General features: G+C 54.5%; 7 protein-coding genes across 7 annotated transcripts in view; 3 read left to right on the forward strand and 4 right to left on the reverse strand.

The window, feature by feature from the left end:
• The window catches only part of VOLCADRAFT_91656 (uncharacterized protein), a gene marked incomplete at both ends in the record, with an annotated part of 6,631 nt that extends 6,225 nt beyond the window's left edge, over positions 1-406 (reverse strand). Inside the window, 2 exons of the mRNA XM_002951179.1 lie at positions 104-326; positions 371-406. Coding sequence (XP_002951225.1) covers positions 104-326; positions 371-406 — 259 coding nt within the window. The remainder of the gene's footprint in view (positions 1-103; positions 327-370) is intronic.
• Positions 407-1,950: 1,544 nt separating this feature from the next.
• VOLCADRAFT_91657 (uncharacterized protein) lies at positions 1,951-3,395 on the forward strand (the record flags this gene model as incomplete). The annotated part of the gene is made up of 4 exons (XM_002951095.1): positions 1,951-2,020; positions 2,492-2,515; positions 2,682-2,839; positions 3,180-3,395. 4 exons carry the CDS (start codon positions 1,951-1,953, stop codon positions 3,393-3,395), a joined length of 468 nt encoding a protein of 155 aa, XP_002951141.1.
• A 1,926-nt stretch (positions 3,396-5,321) lies between these two features.
• Positions 5,322-9,890, reverse strand: VOLCADRAFT_104992 (uncharacterized protein; the record flags this gene model as incomplete). The annotated part of the gene is made up of 7 exons (XM_002951180.1): positions 9,611-9,890; positions 9,212-9,529; positions 8,285-8,962; positions 7,615-7,705; positions 5,910-5,958; positions 5,483-5,640; positions 5,322-5,368 (listed from the first exon to the last, which is right to left on the reverse strand). The coding sequence occupies exons 1-7, from the start codon at positions 9,746-9,748 to the stop codon at positions 5,322-5,324; spliced, it is 1,479 nt and encodes a 492-aa protein (XP_002951226.1). The 5' UTR covers positions 9,749-9,890.
• Positions 9,891-10,797: 907 nt separating this feature from the next.
• Positions 10,798-11,572, forward strand: VOLCADRAFT_104993 (uncharacterized protein). The gene has a single exon (XM_002951096.1). The coding sequence runs from the start codon at positions 10,913-10,915 to the stop codon at positions 11,303-11,305; it is 393 nt and encodes a 130-aa protein (XP_002951142.1). The 5' UTR covers positions 10,798-10,912; the 3' UTR covers positions 11,306-11,572.
• Positions 11,573-12,936: 1,364 nt separating this feature from the next.
• On the reverse strand, positions 12,937-15,233 carry VOLCADRAFT_120941 (uncharacterized protein; the record flags this gene model as incomplete). The annotated part of the gene is made up of 4 exons (XM_002951181.1): positions 14,897-15,233; positions 14,636-14,717; positions 13,875-14,127; positions 12,937-13,185 (listed from the first exon to the last, which is right to left on the reverse strand). Exons 1-4 carry the CDS (start codon positions 15,123-15,125, stop codon positions 12,937-12,939), a joined length of 813 nt encoding a protein of 270 aa, XP_002951227.1. The 5' UTR covers positions 15,126-15,233.
• Positions 15,234-16,644: 1,411 nt separating this feature from the next.
• Positions 16,645-20,687, forward strand: VOLCADRAFT_117779 (uncharacterized protein; the record flags this gene model as incomplete). The annotated part of the gene is made up of 8 exons (XM_002951097.1): positions 16,645-16,731; positions 16,843-16,922; positions 17,566-17,769; positions 18,244-18,333; positions 18,765-18,815; positions 19,349-19,478; positions 19,999-20,064; positions 20,631-20,687. The coding sequence occupies 8 exons, from the start codon at positions 16,645-16,647 to the stop codon at positions 20,685-20,687; spliced, it is 765 nt and encodes a 254-aa protein (XP_002951143.1).
• A 1,698-nt stretch (positions 20,688-22,385) lies between these two features.
• On the reverse strand, positions 22,386-24,517 carry VOLCADRAFT_61222 (uncharacterized protein; the record flags this gene model as incomplete). The annotated part of the gene is made up of 5 exons (XM_002951182.1): positions 22,386-22,490; positions 22,872-22,984; positions 23,368-23,450; positions 23,807-23,955; positions 24,299-24,517. 5 exons carry the CDS (start codon positions 24,515-24,517, stop codon positions 22,386-22,388), a joined length of 669 nt encoding a protein of 222 aa, XP_002951228.1.
• Positions 24,518-25,255: the final 738 nt, after the last annotated feature.

A 25,255-nucleotide genomic window follows, 5' to 3' on the forward strand; every position in this document is an offset into this window, starting at 1 on the left:
CGAAACCGGGCTAGATAACGCTGTGTATTACGGGTCAAATGCACAACACACACACATACATATATACATACACACATACACATACACACACAACCGCACCCACCTGCGTTCAGAGCATTCATTACCGGCTCGAGGAGCATCGCCACGAGGGCGGGAAGAGCCACAGCCCAAATCTCCTTGTCGTACGGTGACGTCGACAGCTGCTGCACCCGGCGCTTGAGCGCGGCAAGAGGGCTGTCATCCTCCTCCTGTGCAAAGGCACTGGCGGCTGCTGCTGCTGCTGCTGTGGCTACTCTGGGAGACCGGTTTGTAGCGAGGCGGAAGCGCTGGGTAAGGCTAGCTGTGGTGGTGCCAATAGAGCCATGCTTACATTGTCCCAGAGCTGAAAGCAGCAGTCGGTTCGCATAATGTAGATGTGGATAAGCAGTTGATATGTTAAGGGTGGTAGGAGACAAGCTAGTTCGTTTGAGCAGCCCACAAGGCTGCATGGCCTGTGTGGTCAATACTGCCGGCAGTATTGTTATTTGCTAGATGCTATTTCAGGTGAGGTTCTATGTCACTATTTGAAATGTGTAAAGCATTTATGGCATTCCGTGCGGTAAAGCGGGAAATGTGATTATCCTTCCAGCTATATGGCATATCCCACGTCTTTTCGTTTCCAAAGATAGTTCTACAATCCAGAAGTAAATTCCAAGAACGTGGGGACCTTACGATCATGATCGCGTCAGAATGTACGGCCTCACGCAGTCATCACGACCGACAAGCTCCCAAACCAAACAAACGTGGTGTTGTGTACGTGTGTAAGAAGTAAAATGCTTCATGAAAGCTCATGACAACGCCTGGGACGCTGCCTTAGTTGGGCCTGCGCGTGGTCCCTGGTACAAAGTTGTGGTAGATTTGCTTGCGGAAACACAAAGAGAGTGCTGTAAAGACAAGATGACATCGGAGTTTCATTTTCTATATTTGATTCAAGCTGTCGGCGACAGCTTCTGTACTAAGAGACATCAAACACCTCCGTTACTAATAGAAATGTCTGTGTGGCATGTGGCAAGTGGCAAGTGGGTTGCGACTACGATAATGTGGCTTTCCCACCATCCATCAAAAATCAACGCAGAAAACGTGACTCTGTCCGTTGTGCACCCACTATGCGATGTGTGATCGCCGATCGGAACCCTAGAGCCCAGGCCTACCGATGCCGAAGAACTCGAAGTTGGCGTAGGATCCGCCGGTGTTATAAATAACAGTTTTACATAATTAAATTATCCTCTGATATCTTGACTGGCTAGCATTTAGCAGCCAACCTTGCGGCGTTATCCTCAAAACATTCACCGACGCCTAGTGGAACTTCCGAACACAAAGAACATAGCCACATATCTTCAATCTTTTGGGTTTATCAGTTAACCTGCCTTGCCTTGCGCTGTCCGGCCTCGGACAGCCTCAATGTTAGATGGTGAGTAACTAACTAGGTAAGATGATTAGACAGCGACATGAGGCCACTGCCCTAGGAAGTGCATAAATCCTTTTCCTCCCTGGGCATTGATTGAAGATATTGCTGCAGCCTGCCCTTGCTTCTGCGCTCCTGCACAGCGCTTCGCATCGACGCACCAAAGGCACGATCGACGCGCCTCGACTCAACCGAAGAATATTGCTTCGCACTGCTCTGCACGACTCGCTAAGATGCTGTCCATGTTTCCAAATATACTTAATAACATTATCAACATCGCCTTCATGACGCATAATTAGCTCTCCTTAAATCCAAACGAATGAGGTTATGGACGTTCAAGTTCACTCGCCGTTGTCGTCACCCCCACCTAGGACTCAAGAAGTCAGACGCCCAGAAAACGAGGCTGGAGCTGCCGCACACAGTAATCCCCAAAACCACTAGCATCACCTGCATCACCAGCACCATCATCAGCAACAGAAACAGGAACAGGACTGCACTCATTCGCTATGCCGCTTTCCGCGCCCCACGCCGCCACTGACGCCAGCGACAGCATCGGCGTCGGCGTCGGCGGCCCTGGTGACCTCCGGCTGCCCGTGCAAGATCGCATGCGAGCCGCAGCCTCCGCCACCTGTGCCGGTGCCGGAGCCGCGTCATCGTCGTCGTCGTCAGCGGCGACAGCGGCGGCGGCCGCGGCGGCGGCGACAGCGACGGCGACGGCTGCGGCGGCCACGACAACGGCCACAGCTACTGAAGCCCAGCTTGTCAGCTCTTTTTTGGATGTTGCTACTGCCGATGCGATTCTCGTGTTCCCCGACGGGCGAAGCCTGCCGTGCCATTCACAGGTACGACTTATCTTCCTCCTCTCTCCTGACGTCGGTTTCTGGGAATGTGAAGACATGAAGTGCACGTTTTCCTTGGGTATGCTGTCTTCCTTGGGTTTGCTTTGCTTCATGAGTGTAGTGTTTTCTTTACTGGATAATGTTTTTCCTCCATGTCCTTGTCCTCCTCCTTCTGCCCCTTCTCCCCTTCTCTCCTCCCCCTGCCCAGGTCCTAACTGCGTGGTCTGGCGTAGTCAGGGACCTCCTCCAATCAACTGCCTGTGGCAGTAGCGGCAATAGCAATAGCAGTAGCAGTAGCCGCGGCAGCAGCAGCGGCGGCGGCGCAGAGGCTTGGCCTGCGACTGACACTGCAGCTTCTGCTGCTACTGCTGCCAACTCCGCTGGGTCCCATGGGTCAGGAGTTGGCGGCCGGTTTGATTCTTCCTCCGGCTGTAGCAGCCCTCCGCAGCTGTTGCTACGTCTTCCTTTGGTGGGTGCGGATTCCGTGGAGGACTGGGTGAGGTTGCTGGAGCTGATATACCCGCCAACACGGCTACCCCGGCCTGCCATTGGATGGGTGAGTGTGTGAGTAGGAGGTCGGCGGTTGCGAAGATGGTACGACGTACGGGTCGGCTTGGAAGTTCGGTACGGCGTACGGCGCACGGTACGGCGCAAGCAATTGTTGATATTGGGTTGTTCGTGGGGCTCGGGCCGAAGAGGAGTCTTCACCAACTGGTGGCCGGTGCGGGGGGAAAGACGAACCACACCCGGTGCGGGGGGGGGGGGGGCTGCCACCCTTAAAGAGAGATGCATGTCACGGCATGTGTATAGGGTTGGACGGTACGACACGTACAACATGTATGAGACGGACATCACGTCTGTGCTCGCGCCCCTCCTGTCCACTCCTTCACACACAGGACAATATCGACTCCGTGATTGTGCTGGCGGACAAGTACGGCATGTCCGGATTGTTGCTACTGTGCGAGGCGTTCCTGTTGAGCAACGGTGGCGGCGGTGGCGGCGGCAGTACGACTGGCGCCGCGTTTAGCTGTGACCCGGAGGACCGGGCCTACGTTTGGAAGTGGCTCCAGAGGGCGGATAGGTTGCGGATGGAACGGGTGGGTTATGGTTAGGTTGGTTGGGGTGGTTGGGGTGGTTGGCGGTGGTTGATAGGTTGGGGGGTTGGGGTGAAGGACGCACAGTACTCACTTGAGACAAAGCAGCGGCAATACTAATCACTCTGTATCGGCGTTCACGGTATTCTGCCGCCCCGGCATTCTCCCGGGGGAGTTGGAATGGGGGGCCTTCCCCTAACCACTGACGGCCATGGGCCCATGCTTGCTTTTCTTCCCGCTGCTTGCACAGTGTCTGTATGTCTGTCTATGTCTGCCTATGTCTGTATTCGGTTCATCTGTCCGCTGTCTCCGCACGGCCCAGGCTTGCCTGTCTGTCTGTCTGTCTGTCTGTCCCGGCAACCCCCGGGGGGTGGGGTGGGTGGGGGGTGAGGTACGTAGGTTTGCAACGAATGCATCGACTTCATTTGCTCCGAAGCCATGTTGGGCCCTGGGGGTTACAGTACGGCAGTTTGGGGTGATGTGGAGGAGGAGCTGCTGGAGGCACTGAGAGGCAGCACGTTGCGCAGGTGGGTTTTAGGGTTTTAGGGTTTTAAGATTGATGGTCGCGAACCTGCTACAAACTCCCGAAGCCAAAATGAATCCACTGCCTTGCAGTAAAAACCTGGTCTTAGTTTTATTATCGCATTGCCATTCATGATATTAGTAATGTTGCCTGCGCGAATGTCTTGTGAACGGTAATCTGATCAAGGAAGTGTACACGCCGGGTGGTGTGATGGTGCTCTGGTCGATCAGTGACAGTTCTTGTCAACATCGTGTTAAGTGATTCGTTTGTGTTTTGTAAATTTTGTGTATTGATGTTTACCTTATGATACACAGGCTGATCGGGCGACTGGTCAGCGACACTGCCACCATGAAGGCAGCCCTCCGAAATGAGGTACGGATGTACGGATGTACGGATTATGAAAAATGCCGTATATATGCAGTACATGTTGAGCAGGTAATGTTGTATGGCCGACATCCTGAGTGACGATGCGCCTCCTCTGGTGCATGTTAGTTGCATGCTGTACGACACAAAACAATAGCGCGAGAACCAAATTGACGTTGTCGAAAATGTCCTCACGTCCTCAAGTCGCCATTGTGCATGTCGGACAGGGCATGAAGGTGTGTTCGGCGGTGTCGTGGTCGTACTCGGTGGGCGGTAACTCTTTTGTCGGCGGCGGCGGCAGCGGCGGCTTAGGAGGAGGAGGAGGAGGAGGATGGCGAGGAGCGACTCCTACAGAGCACCGGAGGTGGTGGGGTTGCGAATGTGTATGTGTGTGTGTGTGTGTGTGTTTGTGTGTGTTAATTATCTTCGGAGTCGCGATAAGGCTCCCCTTATCGGTGGTACACACGTACAACTTCATACCGAAGCGAGCTCCGTAGTCTCCAGCGACGTGTTAGACGTCGTGTTGGGCGGCTAGAACCCTGTTTTATTGTGTGCATGTGTGCGTTTATGGGGGGGAAGAAGATGACACTTCGAGGGGATGTGCCGTGCGCGGGGGGATGGATGCGTGCGAGGGCATGAGGGCGAGGTCGATGGATGGCTGTGAGGACTTCGGTTCGCTCTCCAGCAGCGATGGGCTGCAGAACTACATGATGATGTGCTGTATGCTGCCGTACGTCCCAGCATTGCTACCGTTAAAATCTGGTCAGCTTGAAACCTGCAACGAAGCTTAAAATGGCGCTCTCTTTCTTCCCCAACCCCCCACAAACAATAATCCCTTTTCTATTACTTTATCAATCGGTTACTGTGAAGTCATGTTAAGAAACGGAGAAGTGCACGCGCGCCAGCTGTAACCACCAAATTGACAACAGCAAAGCAGATTTCCCTATACTTCCGAGCGCATGGCGCTGCTACTGCTACTGCAACTGCAACTGCTACTGCTGCTATTTCTGCTACTGCTGCTGCACCCACTACATGTGATGAGCGCATGCAGGTGGCAGCTATACGTGGTTGACCAACAGCTGTGTCGCTGGCGACTGAAGGGCAGCTGAGGGAGGGGGGAGGGGGGAGGGGGGGGGGGAGGGTTCCGCCTCTGGACATCTGGACCTCGGGATCGGGAAGGGAGATGATGGTTTCGACCCGAAGCGCCACACCCGCCAACCGCCAACCGCTAACCCCCACTTGCTACCCGCCACTCGGCAGCAAATACTCTTTGCTTCTGTCACGTGTCGTGTAACTCTGGTGCCCTCTCCGTACGATTGCACTGCCGCTGCCTGGAGAGTTGGAATCTCTTGATTGATCTGACTCACACAAGATGAACTGTGGCGGTTGGCGGTTGGGGGTTGGCGGTTGGGGGTTGGCGGCTGTTTCCCCACATTGGCCTTTAGAGCCCGCAAGAGGATAATACCGCTGTGTATTCAGTCTGATAGCCTTTCCCCCTCCCGCCCCACCGCGCCGCGTGTTACCGCGCTGCCTTGCTGGCTCTCTTGCTTGCTTCACTGACACCATGCGTGTTTTTGTTACACGAGAGAGGGGGAGAGAGAGAGAGGCGCGGTGGGACCAGCAAGCATGCATACATACAGACTGACAAGCCAGGGAGAGAAAAGGGTTTAGGAATGCCGGCCACGGTTCGGGCACCTGAAGGGGGAAAGTAAAATCTGTGGGAGAGACGTGGGTATGCGTGTATATGTGTGTATGTGTGTGTTGTTTTGGCGGGAATCGATGATTGGAGTAGAGGTAAAAAACGGAAGCTACGGCGAGGACGCACACGCACAGCGCAGCAAGTATGTGCCAGGGCCGCGGGCTGGAGCGGTGGCGGCGGGAGGGAGGTGAAGACAAAGGCCGCCAAGGGAAAAAAAAGGATAACATCTCCATCCCAGCCCCTTTAATACACGTAATAGGGTTTAGCTTTTACGCTGAAGGCTTATTATTAAGACTACTAGGCTATTGCATCAATAATATAAAAGGGCCGCGGGGTTTCAGATTAACCCTCAGGCCGGCCGTCATGTACGAGGGGACGGAAGTCGTTGTTGCTGCTTTTGGCGTTGTTGTTTCCATTGCTGTCACTCGTTGCTATCGGTCTGTGGGAGTATTGATTGTCTGTAATGACTGTAGTGACTGTCCGCCGCGCACCCAATCCGGCCACCGCACCAGTTCACCACATACGCAGCTTACGGTCGTCCGTTTTTTGAACTGCGGATGTACGGAAGTGCCAGCGTGTCCCATTCACTCACTAACGTAGGGATTAACACACACACACACACACGTGCGCGCGCACAAGCACACACACACACACACACACACACACGTGCGCGCGCACACGCACACATGTGTACAAGGCAAGCAAAAGCTGCTCTGACAGACAGGTCTCTGCGTCTCTGCGTCCATGAATCCGGTTCCATACCTCCCGAGCGCCTCCTAAATGAAACCGCTTAAGATATAAGGTTAATATACGGTCACCAATAAACTGTTATTATGTGTTTTTAACTTAGTATGGATAATAATAATAATAATATCCACTGCATTAACTACACCAACGAAACCACGCAAACAGAAAGCTCGTAAAAAAACCGCACAGTCAGTTTGGTAGCTGTCGTACAGTACGGCACACACACATCGTGTTTAGTTGTGAGCCAAGGCGCGCTCGCTCTGTCAGCATCTTGAGAGGCCTTTTTCAATTCAGCGGCCATCAGCAGCAGCAGCAGCCAGACGAGCGAGTGCGCGAGCGTGCGAGCGAGCAGACAAACTCGGTCGGTCCCCTTACTTTCGACATCCATCAGCAGCAGCAGACAGACAGACGACTTTCGCGTAGCGCAAACAAAGAGCAGACAAAGAGCAGCTTCATGTTTATGTCCAACCTTCGCTAAAACAAACATCACATGTAGCAACGGTAGCAAAGGCACGGATAATGCCGTACAATCAGATACACATCATCTGCAGATACTAACACTACTCTACTCCTAGACAGTCACCGACGTTACGTCAACACCGCGTCAAGCGCGTGCTGAGAAGGAGCTTATCAAGAGCAGGGGCTTATCAAGGTCAGGGCCCCCGTCGCGTCTTCCCCCTCTCGGCTCGGTATCCACTGGAGCTCTCCACTTCAGCTGGCTGAGCTGCGGACACCACCACCAGGGGGGTATATCGTCTGCGCCGACTGCGCCCTTCACCAGAATCGCACTATCCTCGCGGCCGGCTCTTTCTTCTTCCACTCCAAGGGGATTCGAAGCTCCGTCGTCAAGCATTGCAAGGTGGGACTTGGCACTCGGTCAGGGGCGCAATCCATCGACAACTTACCGCCCCAGGAGATGCCCAGACGGCGCAGGCAGCGGAGCATGGCCAGGTCATTGACGTGAACGGCTCTAAGGTACGCTGGACCGCCGTTGCGCTGGTGGGGGAAGGATGGATGGATGGCAAAAGGAAGTGTGAGAGGGAGGACGGCATCGACTGTGCGGGTGTGGCAACATGCATGTAGGGATTCATGCGTGCTTGGATGATGGATGGATGGAAGATAGGTAGTTGTGCTTGGAGCTTCATGGCAACCGGCTGATATGCTGGTACGGTGCATGTAAAGCGCAAGTGTCCTTTTATCAATACAGCAGCAGCAGTAGTAGCAGCAGCAGCAGTAGCGGCAGCAGTAGTAGCAGCAGCAGTAGTAGCAGCAGCAGCAGCAGTAGTAGCAGCAGCAGTAGTAGCAGCAGCAGTAGTAGCAGTAGTAGCAGCAGCAGTAGTAGCAGCAGCAGTAGTAGCAGCAGCAGTAGTAGCAGCAGCAGAAGCAGCACCAGCAGAAGCAGCTTCTCGCAAGTAAGCGAGCAAAGGATGGCAGCAAACCCTGAGCCCAAATACCCACACTTGGCCCCCCTTCTGCTTGCCTACACCCCCCAAAACCCCCCCCCATCCCACCCCCCCACACCATCCGCACATCACACATGCGACACAACACCCCCAAGCAGGCAGCAGGACCAACCGGTAAGGGGCAGCCCCGCGCTATCAGCCACTCCAACACCTCCTCGCATCCGCTGAACGCCGCACTGCTCCAGACATCTCGTGACCAGGTCCAGCCTCGTTCATGAAGCCACGATAGCAGCTCAACATTGCCACTCTCCGCTGCCAGGTCCAACAGGTCAGGTGCCTTGCCCTGGTCTACACCCAATTCATCCACCGTCCAGGCCACCACAGACAGCTGGCCCCCGTTCGCTGCGTACTTGGATAGCATCTGCGGATAAAGGCGGCTGCAGCGGCTCTCGTGAAGGTATCGCAGCACAGATAGACGGCCCTGGTAAGCTGCACACATGATGGACTCTTCACGACCTTCACTTGGCCGCACGTTCTTTTCGACAACCAGGAAGCGCACCGCAGCCGTGTTTCCCTTAGCCATGGCTCTGTCCCACGCGCATGCGTCAACCGGGTAGCCGCGACTGCACAGCCACTTCAGGCGGTCCAGCGCACCGTGTTTGTCTTTAATACTGACGGCACTTTTACATGCGGCAGCTGTACGGGGGTAGCCCTCTTGCTCCAGCCATTTGACCTTGGCCTCCCAATCGGAAGTGAGGCTGCAGGCAGCGGCTGCCAGTACGGCACCCCTCTGCCCCTGGCTGAGCACCAGCGGCGGTGGCGGTGGCTTCCCCGCCGTGCCAACTGCTTGCTGTGTGGGGAGCCGTTGATGGTGGTGCAGTTGCTGCAAGGCGGCTAGGTTCAAACCCTCTGCGGCCGAGGCCAAGAGATCTGCGTAATCGCTGCATTGCTGTTGCTGTTGCTGTTGCTGTTGCTGTTGCTGTTGCTGTTGCTGTTGCTGGTGCTGGTGCTGCGACCGGTGCTGCTGCTGCGACCGGTGCTGCTGCTTCTGTGAGAGCTGCTCCAGCAGCCAGCACATGATATCTTCGTGACCACCCACAGCGGCACTGCACACAGCCTCCATGTACAGAGGGCCCCCCTCGGCCACCGTCCACTCACAAACATGGCGATGCCCGGCTTTTGCTGCTGCAGCCAGGGCATTGCCCCAGGGGCAGTTGCGCCGCCTTAACAACTTGCACACGTGCAACTGGCCAGCGCCTGCAGCTGCTTCGAACAGCTCGTACGAGGGATTGAGACCAATATTGTTCAGGGCAACCTCCAGGTTTTCGATGCTGCCGGTGGCTGCGGTGAGGGCAAGGAGCTTGATTCGCTGCGGCCTCGTGTACCCGCGAAAGGCTTCCGGGTTGTTCCAGCGCAGCTTGAAGGCGTAAGGTGGTGATGGCGCCGACAACCTTACAGTTTTACAACTGGAAAATTGCTGTGCTGTTCTTTTATCTACCTGTCGAAGCGTAAGTGCTACATCGTTGGGTGTTAAGAAGCCAGCGATGCACTGAACAATGTCCGGCAACCAAATGCTTGGACATGTGGCGCCATCGCCAACTGTGTTGCTCGAGTCGATTTGTGAAATTTCTGCCATTTTGTCAAACCTTTACGCGTTAAAATTTGTTGATACTAATCGCGTTGGGGGCGGGCATTGTGTGGGCGGCGGGCGAAATGATTTTATTCCAGTCTTTCCCTGTCCAGACGGCTGTAAGGGATTTGAGACACAGTCATTCGTTCTGAACAATTATTCTGTATAATTGAAAAAACAACTTCCTTGCAACGGGTTCTCTAAGCTGTACGAAAGAGCTGTACATTTTCTGCTCTACACATGCACACGATGAGCTCGCAGGCATTCAACGTATGGTTTCAAAGTCACCGATGGCGACATGGCAATACGTAATGCCACCGGCCTACCACCATCGCCTTTTCGTGCATGACTCATAGACTGGAAACAGCCGTACCAGCCAGCAAACACGTTCCCGCTTTCCGCTTATTATGTATGTGATGAGGTTAGGTGGTGAAATGTACATTGTGAAATGGCCAACTGAGCGCACGGATCAGATCATGCAAGGTGCAACAAGCGAGCCGATGAGCCCAAGCCCTCAGTGCTAGCTCGGCATCAGGGCCCGCCTTGGTGGGGAAAAAATAGTAGGGTGATGCCCTTGTCCTAGCCGCGAATGAATTCCCCTTTCGCTGCTCCTTTTCTCTCATAGATTCTGATCACTATTGGCTGATCGCATACGTCTCCCCTTCCTTTTAGCGGAATAGCGGTGCGGTGCAGGAGGGCGTCTCTGGTTGCGTAGTGGTTTGTTCGGAACCCGGCTCAAATGCAAACGAGTGTCTAAAATGTCAAGAAATGGAATAGCGTCCAGCCGTACCGCTTGGCATGCTCGTCCATGTACAAGCACCAAACCCAGCCCACATATGCAACCAATCCAATGCCTGAAATTCCAGTCCATGCGAGCCAGCGCACACACGCACGCCAAGCCCCATCTTCACACTGCTCCCCTTTTTAAGCAGCCCCTCGCACAAATGTGTCCGGTCGTACTGTGCCGAATAAAACATCCGTACATATCGCCCCAAAAGTCAGGAGCGAATTTTACCGCGCAGATGCGCGCGTGCGATTCTCAAAATGTGCCTGTAAAAGTGTATGTAATTTTTTCGGCGAAAGGCCGCTCATCAGGGCATGTTGGCCGCAGTCACAAGCGGTATGCATCTCGGACTTTTGGCTGGCTGCTTAGCCTGAGCTGAATAAGATATGAAAAGATATGAAAGCATACAACGTAGCTTGCAAGGCTGGGCGCTTGAAACGGCTGCGGGAAGAGGAAGCGTTCAGGACATCAGACAGCAAGAAGCACAACACCTGCTGGTAAACCACCGAGAATATCTTCAGTTGGGGACGTGTAGCTTTAGCCGGCGGGGTCGACCATCATACGCTTTGCGCATCGCCAATCCTGCTCTGGCCCAAAAGATGGAGGCCCTCTACATCGCGCAGTTCAAGGCCCGGGGGCCGGGCGGCTACAATGTGCTGCGCGGGCCGCCTTCCGCCAGCCCGGCCTTCTACGCGATGAGCCGGCAACGTGCCGGCAGCGCCCACACGCCCACCGCCGTGACAGTCCAAGACGATGACGCCCCAGCCACGCTCGCCTAGCCCACACAGCAACTGGACACCTAACGCTTGACGGACAGGGTCCCACGATTTCGGCGCTAGGCTTCTGGACATTGGGCAGTGCTGTTGTATTTGGGCACGATCACACTTGGGGTTTCATTCACGGTGCATACATGTCGGACTTAACTCGTGTGTGAACGGCGGCTGCGGCCCATACGGACAGCAGCGCTTGGGATGGTCTATTGCGTGAGCGTTGGGGGAAAGGGGGTGGCCCGCTGCACTCCTTTCTATGTCCGCTCGTCGCGTGCTCGGGGGCAAGTTGGTAGCGTGCGAGTTCACCCATCATGTTGCCTGTTCTGGCATGGCCATCCACGCGCAACAGGAAACTTGAACCTAGGCCTTATTCTTCGTTCCTACATCATAGCGAAGGACCGACGCAACGTGGCCTGTGCACGCGCTGTTCCTGTGGTGCTGTTCTTGTTCTTCTGGTTGTTGTTCCTGTTGTTCTTGCATACACGCGTGCGACGACATGACTGCATGTACATTGTGCCGTGCGCCAAGTGCCCTGGAACCAGCTTCTACTCATCTACATTCCATTATGCCACTGCACTTGCCTCTCCAGCCTGGCCCCATTCTGCAACTTACTATCCAACACCATACGGGCTTTAGAAACGCGGGCAGCTGCTTCACAAGGACCCCCCTATTTACCTTGGCCAGCACAACACGGGCTCCAAAAATCCTCATAACACGGGCTTCTGCATTGCACGCGGTAGGCGCTGTCATAAAATTCCTTAGGTCAGGGTTACTATAAAGTACATTCCCGCACACATTTGCATCATGCCGTACCGACAAACGCGAAGGGGCAAAAACCTCCAAACGCAAGCATGCAAGTCAAAGTTTCATACGTGGCCAACACGAAGCCGCCCGCCTCGCTCCGCAACGTGAAGGGAACTCTCCATCCTAAAGTCCTGTGATCTTCAAAACCAACAAAAAAAACCTAAAACCCCAATGCAGCCCCTCGCCTTGGAAGTAGGCTGCCTCCAAACGTTTATCAAACCCTGTCTGAAATTCGAGCATCGACACATCAATGTAATGAGCGTGCTGATCTGGGCTTGATACGAGGCCATGGTGATCCGATTGGAGCGTGCAAATGTTATGTATATAATGCATCACCACCCACCCAATTTCCATCAATTCAACCACCGACCCAACAGCGGCAGCAGCAGCATATGTCTGTTTTTATGCGCTTCCTAAGCCATGAGCGGCAAACGGAGAGAGAGCATTTGGCTCTATACCGGACCAACCACAGACCAAGAGGGACGAGTCTGTCCGCTTCATTTCCAAAGCAAGAGGAGAACCGCTTGGGCGGTCGGCAGCGACTATGCCGTATAGCTAACCTTGTAGTAGCCTAACCGCATCTCCCAGTCCTCGCTTCACCATTATTAAAAAACGTCCTCAAGTACAACAAACCGTTTTTGTACGGAATGAAAAACGGTTTCGCTGTCGCAAAGAGCGTCAAAAATATTGCTCACAGCGGTTTCTTCTTTTGGGACTTGCTGCCACCTGGCTTTCGAGCACAGCACGTCCAATCGCCAGTAAGATGCGTTCTAGGAAGTAACCACCTGGGATGGGTGGCAGACGAAGCCCAGGACCGTCATCACCATATCTTTCATCTATTCATCCCCGTCCTTGTCCTCCTCTTCCTCCTCAACAACCTCCTCCTCCAGCTGCTCTTGCCCGTCGGCGCCAGTCTCCTCATCTCCATTCACTTCCATAATCTCCTCCTCGTCATCATCGTCATCATCGTCGTCGTCATCCATAACCTCCTCGTCATCCCCACCTTCCTCAGCTCCTCCGTCATCCCCGTCATCCGCCGCCTCGCCGCCGCCGGCCTCCGGTTTATAGCTCGCAAGCGCCGCGACCTACACATCAACACCGGGGCGTGTCCTTTTCATACGCGCCATACATACAGGTTGTAGAACCTCAACGTACCGCATGCATCAATCGACTCACATTCCCCTGCGCATGCATAATGTCGTAATACACACATAGACACACAGTAGATAGGAGTTCTACGGAAAGGTCGGGATTCTGTTGGGGCACACCACCCCTGTGCAGTGCACGGCCAGCTGGCCCGCTGGCTCTACTCTTCGGGAGTCTGGAGCCCAATGTAACACACAGACACACAGTAGATAGGTATAATGCCATGCAGTCTTTTCCCCCCCACCCACCCTCTACCCACATACAGCCCATAAGCGGTTGCTTCTCCTTTCCACATCATCGTCGAAAAGGTGTATAGCATCACGCACTTCTTGGGAACACACATGGACATGGACAAATGGCATCCAGAAAGGATTTCTGTCACAGGGAAGTAGCTGCCAGCTATCATTCCGGACAACAGCGCGACGACGAATAACCCGTGAGTAGTATACATGCGACACGTCAAGACAGGCAGACAGACAGACTCAGACACAAACACCATCTACGGAAATGCACTCTCCTTCCACACCGCAAACGTCTTGAACGTCTGAAAGTAGTTTTATTGTCTCCTGCAGATTATGCGTCCTCAACCTGACTCACTCACGACCAGACCCATTAGACACTCCATTACCTGCTTGTTGAGCGCTGTCAACGCCCAGATCCGGTCCCTCAACAGCGCCACCACGGCCTTGCGCCGCCCCAGCAGTCGCAGAATGGCATGCTCCACCGCAAGACAGGAAAGAGTGTCCCCCGCCACCTTCTCATGGAGAATCAGTAGCATCCCCACCGCCATGTCCAGACCCTGCGCCGCTTCCTCACTACCGGGCTTCGCAAATTGCATGAGCGAGGCGCAAAGCGCCAGTCGCAGGTTGGCACCGAGAGATCTGTTGATTGGGTATTTAAGAGTTAGGGGAGAAGGGAAGGAGGGAGGAGGAGTTGAAAGTTAAAGACAAAGCATCGGAAAGGTGGAAAAGCAGTCAAGTTTAAAGAAAAAGGGCTAAAAGAGACCTATGATGGACCGGGGAGGATGTGCAGGTGGTGGTGAACGGGCGGCGTACAGGAGGATGTGCAGGAGGAGGCACTCGGTTTAATAGAGGAAGCGACAGCATTGGTTTTTGGAATGGAGGCGTAAGGGTGGGTGAGGGTAAGGGTAAGGGTAGGGTAAGGGCGGGAAGGAGGAAACCGCCACTTGAATGGTGGCGGTCATGTCCGAAGGGAAGAAGAAATTGTGTGAGGTGTGGATAATGTTAGGCATTTACTGATGCTTATCAGCGTTGCAACAGATAGGTTAATCCATAGTGCTTTGACAAGCCCCTGTGACAGTTTCCGGCGATACCGGGTCTTTATCGCTGGCAAAATCGTTCTCCCTGCGCGCGCGCGCGCTCAACCCACCGAAAGTCTGAATCCAATGGGCTCTCTGTACCGTCAGGGGGTGCTCCTGGGCCCTCCACGTCCAATAAAAGCTGGGAAACCACTGCAGCGACGAGGTTCCGGGTTTAAACATGGCATGACAGGATCTGCTTAGGCACAGCGCAGCACAGTGTAGGCAAGTTTGCTTGCAATTGCCTAAAGGCTTAGATGGAGGATGCTAGAATGGGTGATTAAAACACAAAGCGGTAACTTACGTCTCCTATTGACAGGCGCTAAACCCACCCATGAGCTCAGGAAAGCCAGGTGGCGCCTTGGCGGATATCATGCGTGTGGCAGCTTCCTCCATTGCAGCGATGAGTGTTGAGAGCCGCTCAGTGTCGTTGAATTTGTGAAGGTCCGTCAAGGTTTTCAGCACGGGAGTCTCAATTAGACCTAGAAAGCCGCAGTCTGCGAGACCTTCGCACGCATCCGCAACTATCGCAGCTAATTCCTCACGCTTCGCAGCGGCCATGGTTGATCTGGTCGGCTTCACTAATTCGGTTTGAAAGTTCCGGGATACGCCCAAGTATTTTCACAGAGAGAGGATTTTCACAGCAACTTTAGCCTGGTGTTGCAAGTTGTAACGATGTGAAGGCGATGACAATTGGAAGGCTTTTCTATTCGCGCCCAGTTGCCGTACTCATTGTTTCCCGAGGTACAGGCTATGACGCGCAGAAACATCGTGGTGTAATCTAATATAGTTGAACACAGTATCCTGCAAGGAACTGGTGGTGATCAGGCGGCAAGTGTGTGCAAGGAAGCCATGCAAGTACTCCAAAATGAAAAGGCATTCTCAGCGCGCAAGAACGCGCGATGCAACGCTATATACAATCGGCGTTTTGTTGCAATTAGGGCGGCTGTCGGGGCTGCACCGCCATCCTCTGCCGCATATACGACCAAGCACACACTGCCGGATGGAAAGAAGCTGGAGTTGCTGGTTCAAAAAGCCGTGGTGGGTGACAAAACGCTTCGCAATACTCTCTGTAATGCTTTACGAAAAGGTTATCCACCCGGGCAATTAGTGCCCAAGGCTACAGCCCACATCCCCATGACACGTTAATAGTATGGCATATTGCTGCACACAGTTCCTGATCCCCCATTCGCAGCCAAGCACAAGATGTTACGGGAATAAGAGAAAAGCATAGCAGAGTTTTTGAGGGGTTAACTAGAGCTACACGCAAATCACCATTCCTCAACAACTCACCTGCAGCGCCTCTATACACGAACCCCCCCTCCTCCCGTCCTGCCCTTCTTTGTCACTCTCGCCACCATTTCTACCCTTTAACCCGCAAACCTCCCTCCACTGCCCTTGCAACCCACCAGCATTGCGGTACTTTCTTCCAAAGCTCCCACCCTCAAAATCTGTACGATCCCCCCCCTTCCATTCCCCCTACCCCCACAACTCGTTGGTGCTTTGGACAATGGTATTGGCAGTTGACTCTTTGCTTCGTTTCATCTTGTCCTGCTGCACGACTAAAACAAAGATAAAATGAAATATAAATCTTTCCAAATCTAAAATAATAAGATCCTGCATCACGTGATGTCCCCACTCCCAACTACCTGATGCCGTTACCGTTACCGTTACCGTTGCACCTCACCAGATCAGTTTTCCTCGTCTCCTTCCTCACCCTCCAGCTCGTGCGCCTTCCTACCCCAACTGACGACATTTCTTCCATCAAGTCGGCACACATCTTCTGTCCATCTTCTTTCTTTTCTTTCCTTTGAAGATGCGTTCTGCACCCTTAAAACCGCCTTTTTAACCCCACCCTACCTCACCTTTACCTCCGCCTTATACCCGTCCCCCCAAACACACAAACATGCATACACGCAGGTCAGATCTTCTTCCTCCTCCCCATCTCGCCAGCCCCCGCTGTTGTTCGTACACGGCTCCTACCATGCAGCTTGGTGCTGGCAGGTGAGGTTGGGGAGAGGTGATGGAGGGGGCAGCAGTCAACCAGGGGCATGAGGACTTGAAGGGGAGCTGGTAAGATATGAATGTACGACGAGTTCAAATGGTGACGTGCCCCCAGGAGAATTTCATGCCGTACTTCTCGACCCGCGGGTACGACACCTACGCCGTGAGCCTTCGCGCACAAGGCGGCAGCGATCCAGCGCCGCCCGGTCAGTCCGTGGCGGGAACCCTGGACATCCACGCCGCCGACCTGGCGTCGCTGGTTCCTGTCGTACAGCAGGACTCGGCGGCGTCTGGAGGTGGCGGCAGGGCGCCCGTCGTCATCGGACACTCTTTCGGCGGCCTGATTGTCCAAAAGTAAGAGCTGCTGTTGCTGCTGGTGGTGGTTTCTTCGGAGTTGATGATTTCTTGATAGTGGCGTGATGCGCGTACAACTCCCCTACCGACATACCTACCGACATACCTGCTCACCCTCGTTATTCCCGCTTCCCATCGTCGCGTTCGCCACTTGCGGTACCAAATCGCTGCACCTTTTTAGCACGCTTGCAAGACGTCTTCCAGGGTTCGAAGCGCATGAGTACATGAATACACCCCAACGACAACTCCGGGTGCTTGTGCCCCCATCCTGGAGGGGCGTGTGGGCGCTCCCATGGGCCTCTCCCAACGTCCTGCACAGGTGCTGCAGGACGGCTGCAGCAGCAGCAGCCGCCACCGCCACCGCCACGGCCCTCCGGATGTCCCCTCTGCCGGCCCCCCTCTGGAACCCCTCAAACCACGATCCCTCCTGCAGCCGCGATGTGTTAAAAACTGAATACAAAGTACTGAACAACCAGGACAATATATTTATATATAATCCTTTTTTAATAAAAAATCTTTAAAATGAAGATATATAATATGTTTTTTATTCCTGACAAACCAAAAGCAAACTCTGTCTCCCTTTTTGCTCCCTTACCAAGCTTTCCTCTCCACCCACCCTTTTACCCGGCTTTGGCTGTTGCAGGTACATCCTGGGTAGCGCCGCGACGTCCTCCCACTGCTCCTCCGCCTCCCCCCCGCCGCCGCCGCCGCCGCCTGGGCCTACCCCCGGGTCGTTCCCGCCCCTCTCCGGAGCGGCCTTCCTGTGCAGCGTGCCCCCCTCCGGCAACAAGCAGATGGTGATGCGCTTCCTGAGGAGAGACCCCATCATGTCGCTGAAGCTCACCTGGTGGGGTTGACTGCTGCGGCTGCTGCTTGTGGTGGGGGGGGGTGGGGGTAGGAGGAGTTGTTGTTGTTGTTGCGGAAGTGGTGTTGGTAGTGGTAGCTGTGGTATAACAAGAGGCGAAAAAGACTGAGGAGGTGGAGGAGGTGGAGAGAAAGGAGGAGGAGGGGTCAACTGGCGGCTGACGTCCAAAGTACCGGAATGCTAGAGGGAGGGTGGGAGGAGGAGGAGGAGGAAGGTGGGATGTGGGAAAAACACGTCGCAACAGCAACAACAGAGGTTGTTGGAACTCCATGGAAATTGGCTTTGTGGAGCAGATTACAGTTGGTGGAAGTTTTAGAGGAGGTAAAATGTAGAGGGTTTGAGTTTGATACCGATCTCATCGGCCTCTCTCGCCTGCGAATCCCCCGTTTCCTCCTCCCACTTCCCTTCTGCGATCCGCTCCTTTCTCCCCCCCCTCCCCAAACCCCCCGCCCCCAGGGGTTTTATCGCCCGTACCTTCGCCAGCAGTCGTACTGCCTGCCGAGAGCTGTTCTTCTCCAGCGACCTCCCGGAAGACAAACTGGACAGGTGGGAGGCAATGTGTATGTTTGTATGTATGTGTTACATATCGATCGGGGCCTGACGCTGGCCAGGGGCACCTGACCGTATACCCCCAAACGGGAACGGTTACCGCCGAAGCACTTTCCTCCTTGTGGGGTATGTATGCATGTATACATATGTGTGTATGTATGTATGTATGTATGTATGTATGTATGTATGTATGTATGTATGTATGTATGTATGTATGTATGTATGTATGTATGTATACTGAGTGTTATTACTAGAATGAGGATGATGGAGGATAGATGGGAGGGTCTTATCCCACAGGAAATGGAAAAACACTCCGTGTGCCATTCTTCTCTAAGACCCGTCGGGGCCATGCATCCCGTTGATTCTCTGATGCATACGGCACCTTGCGTGTACGGCATCTAACGGCACCCCGCATGCACGTGTCGCAGGTACCAGAAGTTCCTCGCGGCAGCCAGCCCCACTCGCCTCCTCGACCTCAGGTGCGTGCATCTGCTGAATACCCCCCTCCCCTCCCCCCNCCCCCCCGTACCTCCTGGTACACTCTTGCCCTGGCAGCAGCTTCACTCGTTTGTGGTTCGTCTTTGCCCCCGTACCTCCCCCCTAAGCGCCCCTGTGTACTCTGGACATCAGTCAGCAGCCGGAATCCCTCCTCGCTTTCCCGCCGCATACAGTTTCCCTCTCCCCTCCCCTTCCTTCCCCCCTCGTCATTTTGGTCACATCGTTCGCCTGCTAGACATACATCCCGCTTGGCGACCTTCTCACATGTGTGTATGTATGTATGTATGTTTGGGGGGGCCCGGGCCGATACTCATACGGTGAGTGGGCATCGCCCGCCGGGGGGCGCTGCGTGTATCTGTGTGTTTTGTGTCGTACATGTGCCACATGCGGGTCTCGGGGGTGATTCCGGAAGTGAAATAGCTTCCTGGCGGCCCTCAGCTGCCGCCGCCGGATTCTTAACCTGCCGCCATTGCCGCCGCCGCCGCCGCCGCCGTCACTGCCGCCGCGTGTTCAGGGACATGAACGCGCAGGTGCCGCTGCCACCACCGTCCCCTCACGCACCCCCCGCCTTTGTGTTGGGAGCCGCGCAGGACACCGTTGTGGATCCTGAGGCCGTACAGGCAAGCGGTTGGGCGCGGGGAGGAGTGAGGGTTATAGAGACCTGCTGCAAGGCCCCCCCACACACACACTACTTTGCTACTCTCTTGCTCTGGCAGCAGCTTCAATCGTGTGTGGTTCGTCTCCCCCCCACACACACACACAGCCCCCGCGCACTGTGCACTGCCCCCCCACACGACGACATAAACGCGCAAACGCGCTTAAGCTGACACATACATGCATACATGCATATGCGTGCGTGCAAGCCCTTCAGTCAGGAAAATGGTGGGGAATGTCTACAGCCAATACGTATACACATATACATATATGCACATCAATTATGAACCAATATACTACTATAGTTTGAAGGCGCTATCCACTACTACACCATTACCTATCTACATCCGCATCATCATGGCGCAGTCTGCGTAGAGGCCATCAACACTATCCAAAAGATGTACGACCCCTTCCCCGTACACAACCCTGGCCTGTGTGTGACCGCGTCCCTTTTTCCAATTCATGAGTATGACTGTTTTGGTACGGTTTCCTTACCCCGTACGAATAAAGGAGCTGGCGTCGTACTACGGTACCCAGGGCGTCCTGCTGCAGGACCTAGCGCACGACTGCATGCTGGTGGGTGCCGGGCTGTGCGTGTGTCTGTATGTATATGTATATGTGTGTATGAAATGAAGGCGCGAGGAGGGGATAGAACACGCCAACATTGCCGAGAAACTGCGGAGGATTGGGGCTTTGGAGGGGGGGGAGACGGAAGAGGTGGTGGTTTCGGAGGGGACTTGGAAGTGGCGTGTGTGGAGTTCGTTATTGAATCGCATCGATAAGGAGAAGGTACCGCGGTGATGCATAATGATAATGCTCATAATGATAAATGTTGGTATCGTGTTGAATTTTTGAAAAGTATGACGATTTTTTTCTGTACGGTGTAAAAGCTCACACAGCATAATACGAACTGACTGGCTACAGGACGATGTATGGGTTTTAGGGTTTACTGGTTGCCTGTTGAGGACACCGTCCGTCCGCGTTTCGCCCTTACTTCTTGCCTTCTGTTTCCCAAACGCTATCCGGGCATACTTATAAATGCCGCTATAGCTGCTGGTGCTGCTGGTGGCGAAAAAAACGTTTTTTAAATAACCCGTTTTGTTATTTTGTTGCGTTTTCGCCCTCGCGTGTTGCCTGATCAGGACACCCGGTGGCAGCGAGCGGCTGCAGAGCTGGAGACCTGGCTGGCTGCGCTGTAAGGTAAGGAAGTGGCCTCAGAGGGGAGGTGAGGAAAAGGGGGGCATGTAAGATGGGGAGGGTGAGGGGAACAAGGGTGAGGGGGCATGAGGAGGAGGAGGAGGCAGCCCCGCAGCCCCATGCGCGAGGAGTGGACAGGGGGGTTGGAAGGAGGAGGGCCTTGGTGGGGCGGGCTGGAGCTCTGGGACGCTGGCCTGTGGCTGCTGCAAACACTAATCCTTTGAGCTTTGAGCTTTTTTTGTCCTTTGTGGCCTTTGTATGAGCTATAAGCTTTCTGTGCCTTGCCTCCTACCCGTACACCCCGAGTCCCTTCTGTTTCCCCTTCAGCTCCTTTCCTGATTCGTTTCTTCCTCGGCTCGGATTGTTTGTTGGGCTTGTTCCACCAGATTGAGCGCGTTGTGTGCGGAGGCGAGTTGGCGGCGCACTGCCCCAGCGGGGGGGGGAGGGAGAGAATGGTGTGTTGTTGAAGCCACGACCCGGCGCTGGAGAACATGAACTTTACGGGTTTAAGATGGAGCAGCAGGTGGAACTGCACGTGTGTCTTGTTTTGGCAATCAGCCTGGCTGGTTAAAGGGCCGTGGAAAAAGCAGCAGGATTTTGGATTTCGCTTATATTGTACGTTCCTACATTGGAAGAGCAGAGGAGTATTTCAGATCTCAAGTCGCCGCCATTTTATTTTTGTTATTTATTGGACTTCGCGATACTTACCTTCCGAAAGGGAAGCCGCAAGCCCTTTTCATGGCAAAAACGGGAAGTTTTGACGATTGAGACCCAGAAAAAAAACCAAGCCACGCGAGATTTGTTTTGTAGATGTGATGTCAGAATGGCGGGTGAAGGCCTTGACCGGTTGGTTTTCATTTTGCTCTGCGTCACCATTCGGTACTTTGCTGAACAACAAGAGGGTTTCCCACACTCGTCAACAAGTATTAAGGATTAGCACAGGGTTTTCCTGCTGTGGTGAGTACCATCGCCCGTGTATCGGGCGGCTGTGCTGAAAGAGTTCCCCATCACGAGAGTTCCCCAGCAACCCCGCGGTATACATCTGTGCAGCACAGCAGCAGCAGCAGCAGCAGGTTCCTTAGATCACACCCTCATCCCATCCCTCCCTCCCTCCTGCCAACCTGGAACTTGTTTAATTAACCATTCGTTCACCTGGCCCGTCCCGCCACCATCGTACAGTCCTTTTGTCGGTATGCCGCAGCGAGAAGATGTACATCCACACGCGCCGGATACGGTCATACTTCTGTACGACAAGTACAGTGTTTTGTTTTCCCTTCCCTTCCCAGTTGCTTCCAACCGACCAACTTGTCAATGTTTTTTCACTTCCTGCAACTTCTCCCGCATTACCTGGATTTACATGTTTCCAAAATTTCCCCCAAATTCCATCCATCCGAAGCTCTGGAAGCTTCCGGCTTAAAGCATTCCTTTCCTCCACCCAACCCAGCAAACAGCAACCCTTCTCCACACAGCTCGACATCATATTTTTCCGGCATTTGTTGTGGCCTGGCGACAGACACACACACACACGCACACATACATGCACATATACACGCACACACATACATGCAACACGATGTGCGTGTGCGCATGTGTGTATATTGCCGTGACTGTACGGCCGGTACGGTCAACAAGTGACTGTACGGCCGGTACGGTCAACAAGTGACCCGCCGTGTGTATGTTGTACATCCTCACGCAACGTCCTAAACCCTCGTCAGCATCACCCGATACACGGGTAATCCCTGTTGCGCCACATAATGCTCTCTCTCCGTGGGTGTACCCACGGGATTGTCCACAAGCCAGCCACCCTTGGCCCACTCCGAAACCATATTGAGAATGTCCTCTTCGTCGGAATCGCCGTCCACCCCCATTATGTCGTCATCGCCGCTTACGCTGCCTTCCTCTCCAGCGGCCATGTCGCCGTCGTCCGTATCCGCAAGTACGACACCCACCTCAGTTTGCCGTACTCCCGCCGCTGGCGCCGTTTGGTCCCCTGCGGCGGCAGCGGCGGCGGCGCAGCCGTGGGTGTCGACATCCCGTGCTTGCGTCGCTGCTGCCCGATGAACGGTCGCCGGGGCCGTTGTCGACTTCGTCGCTTCACCGCCATCACGGATTGCCTGGCCCTGTAGCTGCTGCTGCTGCTGTTGTTGTTGTTGTTGTTGTTCCGTGCCGCGTCGGCTGAAGAACACGGCACACTGGCTGTGTTGGGGAGCCAGCGTGAAGTCCTCCCCCGCGTACTTTTCAAACATGTTCACCATGGCCACACATGCCTCCTCGACATCGGACTGCAGCAGCAGCCTACCTGAGGTCCGCAAGAGGTGGCGTGGTGATGTGTCAGCGCGCACATGCATACGGTGGGTTTGGGGGGAAGAGCAGGGCCCCAAAACCAGGTGTGTCTCAAGAGCCATTACCCGGGACGGCGCTCGCGGTTAAGGGGATGGGTTGCAGGAAGCGGGTGGAGAGGCGAAATGGAGGCGAAAAAGAAATCTCGAAGAGGGCAAAACAGAGGGCAAGAAAAAGGATTAAAGCCTGCACGCTCATCGCTGACCGCGGGTGGAGCGGTCTGGGTTGGGGCCTGAGATCCAGACCTGCTAAGGTCGGTGGGGAGGCTTGCCTCCCGTCCTGGAGAACATCCCGCCCTCTACCCCACCCATCCCACTCCCAAGTCCCCAACCTGGCTCCCACCTCCCCGCGGCATCAAGTCCCGGAGCGCGGTCACTAACTGGGGTTGAACCACCCGCCGCTTGTGGTGGCGCCGCTTGAAGTGTCTGGGGAGGGATGAGGGGGGAAAGACGAACCACGAACGAGTGAAGCTGCTGCCAAGGAAAGAGTGATGAGGGGGATGAGGGGGAGGGGAAGGCAGGGAAGGGGAAGGTCAGGCGGAGTTGGGCTTGAGATTAGCTGTGGGGGCTGCCTCACAGCGACACATGCACGCCACGAACGAGCGTCTATTTCTGTCACTCTCTCTCTCACAAACTCTCTCTTCCCCCCTTCGTGGAAAGGTCTAACATGGAGCCCATTTGAACTGCCCTCTTGTCATCACAGCGTCACAGGAGCCCCAAGTCAAGTAAGCGACCCACGGGTCATCCTAACCCTCCTCCCAGCCCCCACACAGGTGACCCACGGGTCAGGGAACTGAATGAACACGTCGGTGATGGGTCCGGGGTAGCTGCCCAGCAGTGTCGTCAGACTGACGGTGGCGTTGCTGAACAGGTAATGCACTCGACCTTGGAGTCCGAGTCGACTGACCCACTCGTTGGATCGGTCCACGAGCTGTGGTGGCGGTGTGGGCGGTGTGGGCAAAAACAAGGGCGGAAGAGAAAATATCTTCAGCTGCAAAGTGCAGAAAGCAATAACAAAAACTGCCAAGATAAACATAAACAGGAGAGGGGGTAAGAGGCTATTGTAAAGACATTGATAGGAGAGATGAAATGGGGGCAAACACGGCCGATAAGGCGGCACGGCATAATTATAGTCACGGCGGTGTATAGGAGGGGAAAAGTGAGGGGAGGCAAGTGTGAGTGTGGGAAGTGCAAGGGAAAATGGCAAATTGACATTGTGTACTGTATGAGGCCATATTTTCCGATTGTATGCGCGATCCCCACAGCACACGCACCGTACGGCGGATCTCCAGACCCAGGTAGTTGACTTGTTGGTCAGGGTTATTGCGCTGTAGCAGCAACAGAAAACGGCCGTAGCCGCTGCCGATGTCCAGCGCCAGGGGTAAGGAGGGGTCGGAGAATACGGCACTCCAGTCGGGTGCCGCCGTCGGTTGCTGAAACTCACGACGTAGGGGGTTTACGTGTTGCCGTACGCGCGTCTTGCCGATCTGCATCGACATCGGCGTCCAAGCAACCGCTGTTGCTTTGGAAAGAGAACCTCAAGGTGAGGCCCTCAAAGTGAGGACCTCCGGGGTTTCGGGGTTACACGTAATAAAGAAATGCCGATCGCAAATGGTCGCAAAGGCGTGGAACCCGCGGATTGCTTGCGCTATCTGTACGACACACGCACACACATTTCCGTTGTTTCAGTTGTTGTTGTCCTCCAGGGGGAGGGGGCAGGAATCCGAAGAAGGGAGAGTCGAACAGTACACGCACACGGAATCATTTTGGCTGTCAGATGTTTTTTCGAGGGGGGGAGGACGAGGGAGAAATCTAATTGGCCCAGATCTGGATAGGTAGAGGGACCAAGACTTGTGTGACCCAGATCAGTTCTCAAGACGGTAATTGAGGTGTTGGGTTTGTACTGTTTGAAGCTTCCTGCCGTGTCTGCTGTCTGCGGCGGCGGCGTGTGACTAAACGCCGTAGCCAGACGGCAAGACGAACTTCGTTTGCGACCTGCTTCCTTGAAGGAGCTTTCGAACGCTGTACAGCAGAAGTTGTTAGGGCTTGTAAACCCGGAAATCACAGGGTGCCTGGTCCGGCCCGCTGCGCACTTTTCACAGACTCCTGCTCAGCGGCTGATGCAGTCTTGCTCAGGCAGGTCTTTTGCCGCGGACGAAAATGGGACGGTTCGCCCAATCTTACCCCATCCCACAGCTCCATCAAATCTAGTTCGCGAAAGGGCGATTCGC

This window comes from Volvox carteri (genome assembly GCF_000143455.1).
Source record: "Volvox carteri f. nagariensis unplaced genomic scaffold VOLCAscaffold_22, whole genome shotgun sequence".
In the NCBI taxonomy this organism is placed as follows: domain Eukaryota; kingdom Viridiplantae; phylum Chlorophyta; class Chlorophyceae; order Chlamydomonadales; family Volvocaceae; genus Volvox; species Volvox carteri.